General features: G+C 41.0%; 1 protein-coding gene across 1 annotated transcript; it reads right to left on the bottom strand.

Moving 5' to 3' along the window:
• Positions 1-1,147: 1,147 nt before the first annotated feature.
• Positions 1,148-6,830, bottom strand: ING5 (inhibitor of growth family, member 5). Its single transcript, XM_010135715.1, has 7 exons — positions 6,765-6,830; positions 5,931-6,097; positions 4,403-4,514; positions 3,453-3,546; positions 2,310-2,445; positions 2,093-2,154; positions 1,148-1,190 (listed from the first exon to the last, which is right to left on the bottom strand). The coding sequence occupies exons 1-7, from the start codon at positions 6,790-6,792 to the stop codon at positions 1,148-1,150; spliced, it is 642 nt and encodes a 213-aa protein (XP_010134017.1). The 5' UTR covers positions 6,793-6,830.
• Between the last annotated feature and the right edge of the window lie 214 nt (positions 6,831-7,044).

The raw sequence follows: 7,044 nt of genomic DNA, 5'->3' as shown, positions 1-7,044 counted from the left end.
CCTGCTGAATAGCCTTTTTCAATAGCAGATCTTCATAGTAAATGCTATTCAAAACCCCCCACCAAGCAACCACACGGCCACACCAACACAGGAATGTTCAACCTCTGTCCTCACCCACCCTTCCCCTAAAGCTTTTTCCCTGATTTAACCAGATGCAGCACAGGCAAACACAAGTAGCAAAAATCAGGCCTTCATCTTATTTTAAGAGTAAATCCAACATTCCATCTCTAGAAGCATACTGTAGGCTTCATCTTCACAGTAATGTACTTAAAAGGATCTTCAGAGAAATAAAAACAGCCAGGAAAGGTAAAGCCCTCTCAAAACTACTGTCACTATGAAACACTGCAAGACAATTCCTTTGCTACTTAAAGGTTTTCTTCTAAGATGACAAACCCTTACTAGAAGGATGTGAAAAATCGGAAGATTTGCTTCTGTTATGTTCATGTGAATGGGGGCAAGAGCAAGTAAAAAAAAAACCCAAACCAAAACCAACAGAGGCAGTGCAACGCTAGATAGGAGAAATTCCCCAGATTTGATCCTACCTCTCTCCCATTCCTGCCCTGTCAAAATCAAGCACAGTACTTGGCTTTGAGGAAATGGACACTGGAAACAGTTAACAAGCTTTCCTGTTCCTTCTGTACTACATAACTGCACAACAAATGGACTTCACACCTAAAAAAATGGAGCCTACTTCTTTCACGCAGGGTACAGGAGAGAAAAACTCCTTCTCCAGGCCTTAACTATTTTAATGATGGTGATGCGGCAAGCATCACCATCATGAAATACAGGTATTTCACTCTCCTGCACGTGGTTTCACGGACTTCTACAAACTAGCAGAGACTTCAGCTACTGGCTGCCCTTCAGCATAACATCAATTTCAGTGTTGTGCAAGTGTAATGTAAATAAAATTCCTGTGGCAAAGATATTTGGGACTCTCCCCCAAAGTAATTTTCTTATGAAAGATCAGGAATTACAACTGGCCACTGGACAATTAAATATCATACCAGAAAAAGAAGTATCGGTTAAAAAAAAAAAAAAAAAAAAAAAAAAAAAAAAAAAAAAAAAAAAAATCGAAGATAATATTGCAACAGGAATGAAGGTATATATTAAATTCTTCTTGCCTCAGAGATGTATTCCCCTTTACTCCTTACTTCTTTTTCTTTCTTTCCTGAACACAACGAGGACAAAACCTAAAAGGAAAGAGAGGCAGTAATTAGTTCCCGAAGTTAACAACACATAGCTCAAGAACTCTTTTTATTATTTGGGATCGAGTGGGGGAGAGTGGTTAAAAAGCAGCCAATTTAGGTAACTGCAACAATTTTAACGACATGTAGGAAATAGTGTTCAAATAGGAAAGGAACTCCACCAACTCAGGAGGGCAGAAGTGACAGCACTAGAAGGCTTCCAGGGCTCATCAGCCCCTCACGGCTGTGACTCATCTTATTTCATTCACCTAGAAGTTACTCCAAGTAACTTCTCCAAGTTTGTCATGCAGGCTACCTCTGCAGGCAAGACAGAAACCTCCCCCATATCCCTCCAATTCATTCCTTCCTCTCCCTCCAGTGCTTGCAGTTTTCACTCAGGCATCTTGTTAGATGAGAGCAGACCATTAAACTGAAACTAAGAATAGAACGAGCCTATGATTCTTTCCAAAGATGAGGACATACATAAGCAAAACATAGAGCACTCTTCAAACTTCGCTTCCAGAATCGGGGGGAAAAAAAAAGTCTCTTCTCCATTTTAACCACAGCCACAATTAAACAACAATACAGCAAACTTGACATGTAACATGTACATTAACACAATCGTCAGATCAAAACCTGCTTTGTTTATCATGCAATTTTGTATACGTCCAGGTCCTTGTTTTGCTCCCACCAGAATCTTTAGACTTATGTGTAAGAAAGACTTCAGGAAGAAGGTTCCCCCTCTACCTTCTACCTTCACACAAACAATCCCAAACCACAGAGGATGCAAAGTGACAAAGCTCTTCTGTCAGGCAGGCTCACAACAGGGTTTGAATTCTTATTGTGATTCTTATTGTGGCAAATTATAGCCTGGTAAAAATCAGAAAGCTCTATGTTGTCATAATTACCATTTCCCTTTTGGTTTGGTGGTGAGGTCCACACAAGCAAAGTGGAACCATTCAATTGGGCACTGCAAAATAGCACAGAAAAAACCAGATGAGATGCTTAATACTTCACAAATGTCACCTTCATTTTGTATGATACAACTGAGGAAGTACCATTCCTCAGATTTCACAGTGCTGTGACGTAATGAACATCTGAAAACAAATCATCTCAAGTGCTTACATCTGGGTTGTCACAGCCAATCATTTCTCCATAGGACACTTGGTGACACAAGCAGTATGTAGGTTCGTTGGGGTCCACTGGCATGTCTAGGACATCTGAGGGATGGACTGACAGGATGGTATCAGCAAACTCAGATCTGTGGACAAGGGCAGATTGAGGACAAAACAATTTTCAGTTGCAGACAACACCATGTTTCCAATATGTAAATCCCACTTGGGTAAATTGGTTTTTAACAGTATCTTCCCCAAAACACTGACCCTACCTTAGATTACATTATCACATGTTATCCAATAATTAACATCATAAGATAGTTTTGACCATACACAAAACATCAGCTTGACTAGAAAGTATTGAGAGAATGATTTGTAGATGTGTTGACTGCAATAACAAAGTTAACACAGAGATCACTTCTGCTCAGAAGACAGTGGAAGAAGTGGACAGAAGAATTTGATTTCTTTTCCCCAATCTGTTTTAACACACATTTTCTCATTGTTAGCTTTATAATTATTAAAGTGAACTCTCTTGCTCTGTTGATTAAGTTGACATGTCAGTAGTAACGGTCAAAGGAAACTATTTTTAGTTTTCTGCTCCTCCATTCAGACAACTGAAAACACTAGAATTGACAGAGCCCCTTTGATATAAATCATATCACGGAGGCAGGACACGCTTTCTTTCTTGCTTCATAAAACCAAATTAGATTATTCAAGACTACCTAGGACATGATTCTTTGAAAATAACCCCCCAAATTGTCCAAGATTCCTAGAACAACAATACAACATCAGTTTTTGACCTGATGGGCAAGAGCTTCTTTTTATAAGCAAGACCACAAGCAACTGTTAAAAATAGCCGCATGACAAAATCAAAGCTATTTTCTCCCGGCTTGCCAACAGCAACAGAGAGGCTGATCTTGTCCTTCTAGTCAGAGGGCATTCCAAGCATGCTGAGTGTCCACATGCCAACCGAGGAGTTAATTAACAAAGCTGACTTGTCCGAAGCAGGATACTAATGAAATGGGGTAAGACCAGAACACTCTAACACTGCTGACCATTCAGACATGAGTCATAAATAGCATAACACGAGCTGGTGGAAAATTCATGAAATGCCAAGCCAAAGTCACCAGAGCTGTGACTGGATATGTCTCACCCTCCTTTGAGTTTCTTTTTCTTTGGTGTATCTTCTTCTGACGTTCGTCTGCCTCGACCGCGAGAACTTCTTTTGTCTTTCTGACTTCGTCCCTCTATAAATGAAAAACCCATCATTTTGTCATATGCCACAAATACGCCAAATTGGCAAGCAGTACGACTGCGCACCAAACTTAAATGTTTTGGCAATTAAATCACTGCAGTACAATCTTAGCCTATATCTTGCACAAAATATAAGTAGCATCAGATTTGACTAGTCATGCTGTCATTTTTTTCCCCAAATCTCAGTACATTTTTAAACAGCTGGTTAATTGGTTACTCAATAACTAATGTAACTTTTATCTCCACATCTCTGATCTCACTCCTTATTTCACAGTTCAAAGGCATAAAGCTGTGCTGCTGTTAACCATCCTCAAATTTCACTGTAATCACATGAGATTTCCAGTATAAGTTACAGAAACTGGTACCTTCCTTTAACTTCTAATTTTTCCTGCTGTTCTCAGCTTGATTAGTATTCAAATTCTGGTAAAAGGAGGAAAATAGGCAAACGGCTCCTCAGAAAGAGCTTAGAACTTTCTTATTAACCGATCAAGCCTGAAACTAAGATGCAAGAGCTCCAAGAACATCAGTTCAGTTTGTCATAGTTAGTTCCCCCTTGGCCAGTATCCTCCTCACAACCAGGAACTGTGGGCCACCTCAGGATGACCTGGCAAGCAGGGTCAATAAGTTGGATTCCAGAACTAGATTTTTCTGAATCTGTTTCTTGTCCACCAGAACACTGTAAATATTTGAAGAGCATTAAAAACAAGTAGAGAAGTGCACTACCGTTGTCACTTTTTGGTGTACTTCTTTTTCTTCCCCCAGAAGTAACTGCCTACTTTATATCTTAGCTTTTCTGGTTAGACATGGTCAGTGCTGGAAAAGGGTGTCAACCATGTAAAATTTACACACTTTTGAGGCTTTGAGTTCCAGAGTTTTCAAAGTCACTGCCTTCCAGTTTATCTTTCAGATCTGCTTCAAACCGCGCCAGGTCTGCATCCAGCCGGCGGATATGCTTATCCACCTGCACAGAAGAGGAAACCACAAACTGAACTTAAAAAAAAAGAAAAAAATTCCCCAAACAAACCCAGGAAAGTCTAATAACTTGGTCGTTATCAGCATGAACAGGAATATACTACTTCAGAGCAAGGCACAAAAGGGGTACGAAACTGGAAAAAGGGAAATGGTACACACAAAGAGAATTAAGGCAGAGAGAAAAAGAAAACAGGCAAAAGCAAGAGGACCCAGTCCCTCTGCAGATGAGAACAGAAGGAAAAGGGAGGTGGCATAAAGGAGAGTCAAAGCAACTCAGACTAATGGTTTGCAGCACAAAAGAAGATGAGAGATATTAAAAATAATGGTTTTCTCTCTGCAATTTTCAAAATACATTGCAACTATTGTCCAAGAAACGTGTTGAGGATATAAGTCTGTTTTTCCTGGTAGTCCACTGGCATGCTATTCAAAGAAATTCAGTAATAAATATAGGCTTCTGCTGACTATCTCAAATATCAAGTCATTACACCTTAAGTAAGTAGCTTGTACTACTCTGGTTGCAAGAATGTGGCTTACAGAACAGAGGTGCAAAAGGTATTTTAAGCTACCCTCCCAAAACTGTGTTGCTGCAATATCTAGTTCTCAAATTAGTTATCTAGGACACTTCTCAATGCCTATGAAATAACTTCCTTTTCTGCAGTGTTTGATGGCAAGAAAATGTACTGCAGCTGCTGATGTAGCAGAACCCAAAGCATCCTTAGAAGCTGCACAAAACACACTAGGCAGAGTCAAAAGGATTCCCCTTGTTCGTGTTGTACCTAGGGGATAGAGATAAGAATTATTCAAGAGACACAGGAGTAGGGGCAGAAAAAGAAAAAAGTTGAAAGCCATATCTTAAGAATTGAGATTTTCCCGCCAGGTCCATCAAGGAAAGTTTGGTGTCCAACATAGAACCAGAATGGTGGAGGTGACGCATCTGCTTTCTTTTGTCACTTGGAAACCAAGGTAATTGAGAAGGTTTCCTTCCACTCCTCCACAACACAGTATTGAAGCTGACTTCAAAAATGTTGCTTACAACTGAGACCAGCCCTAAATAAACTACTGGATGACAGGGTAGCTGCTGCTGCAGATGGAGTAGGGTAAGTTTGCTGGTGGTATTACACAGCAGACAGGTACTACCAATCAAGCAGTCTCCAAGGGGATAAAGTCATTAAACTCCTCCCCAGTAGAGGAGCAGACCTTACATAAAACCCAGGAGAAGGGGTTGGGGATGGCAACAGTAAGAAAAACAAGCTTTAGGACGAATAAGTTGTTTCAGTAAGACACTTAAGCAAAACCATAAATGTAATGGAAAATGAATGCTGTGGAAGCGTCTTCCACGTCCAGCAGCAGCCCCGTTCCAAAGCATGACCATTTTTGCAAAAGTCTCACTGGTTGCGATCCTCACCATCTCGTACGTCTGCATGGCCAGCTGGACTTTATCATCACTGTACTCTTTACATTTGCTGTAGGCACTCTGAATTTTCTTCAGGTGTTCCACTCGCTCCTCAGGTACCATGTTCTTCACCGATTCGATGTATTCTGCCGCGAGCCTGTCGATTTCTGCTTTCTTATCTGAAACGCAAAGTATACACCCTTGAGAAAGCTGTCTGCCAAGGCAAGTATTTTTTTCTTCTACCTCTTTATGGTATTTAAAAGACCCCTCCTGACAGTTTTTGGGCTTTTCTTTAATTAAACGGTATTCACTCTTCAGCACTTGTAGAGTGATTCTGATTTCTCAAGTGTTTCACAGTTAATTCAGAGGAGGGCTCACAGTTAAGATCAGAAGCTGAGCCCATGGGTTCACAAACTTCAACCTCTCTTTCCATACACAGAGCATTATATTTACTGCACAGCCACTTATTCTAACGGTTAAAATAAAAATCATTAATGTGCAGCCAGATAACGCCACAAACCTCAAAAAAGACAGAAATTTGCCTTGCAAGACACACAGCAATCTATGGCTCAACAGATGTGGAAATACATGCAAGTGAGGCCATCCAAATGGCCACTGGTACAGCGATCACACAGCTACAAATAAACACGGAACTGCTGAGTAACAATCCAGCCCTGTGAGCTGTAGCCCTCACTGGAAAGCAACAAACACTGCACAGCACTCCAGTCAAGAAAAGGAAAAGCAGTAAAGGGGAGACACATCCTCTAAAGCCAAGTCTCCATATGAGTCCTCCTGTCCTGCAGGTCAAGGCTATCAGACTTCACTGACTGAAACACCTGAACACACCTTCTGTTCTCTGATCCAACTCCCGCATCAGCTGGAAGTTCCTTTGCAGCTCACAAGGCAGGTTTTCAATACCTGGAACATAAAGTCCAAGAAACGGAACTGCTGAGTAACAATCCAGCCCTGTGAGCTGTAGCCCTCACTGGAAAGCAACAAACACTGCACAGCACTCCAGTCAAGAAAAGGAAAAGCAGTAAAGGGGAGACACGTCCTCTAAAGCCAAGTCTCCATGAGTCCTCCTGTCCTGCAGGTCAAGGCTATCAGACTTCGCTGACTGAAACAC

The sequence above is a fragment of the Buceros rhinoceros genome, unplaced genomic scaffold, assembly GCF_000710305.1.
Source record: "Buceros rhinoceros silvestris isolate BGI_N320 unplaced genomic scaffold, ASM71030v1 scaffold39684, whole genome shotgun sequence".
Lineage (NCBI taxonomy): Eukaryota > Metazoa > Chordata > Aves > Bucerotiformes > Bucerotidae > Buceros > Buceros rhinoceros.
Note: the sequence above shows the minus strand (reverse complement) of the source record. Positions and strands in the feature narration are given on the sequence as shown.

Coding starts and splice junctions, on each gene's coding strand:
- ING5 (XM_010135715.1), bottom strand. CDS start 6,792: ATGCGGGAGTTGGATCAGAGAACAGAAG. Junction 2,155..2,309: donor TTGGCTGTGACAACCCAGAT/GTAAGCACTTGA, acceptor GCTATTTTGCAG/TGCCCAATTGAATGGTTCCA. Junction 1,191..2,092: donor ACCAAACCAAAAGGGAAATG/GTAATTATGACA, acceptor CTTTCCTTTTAG/GTTTTGTCCTCGTTGTGTTC.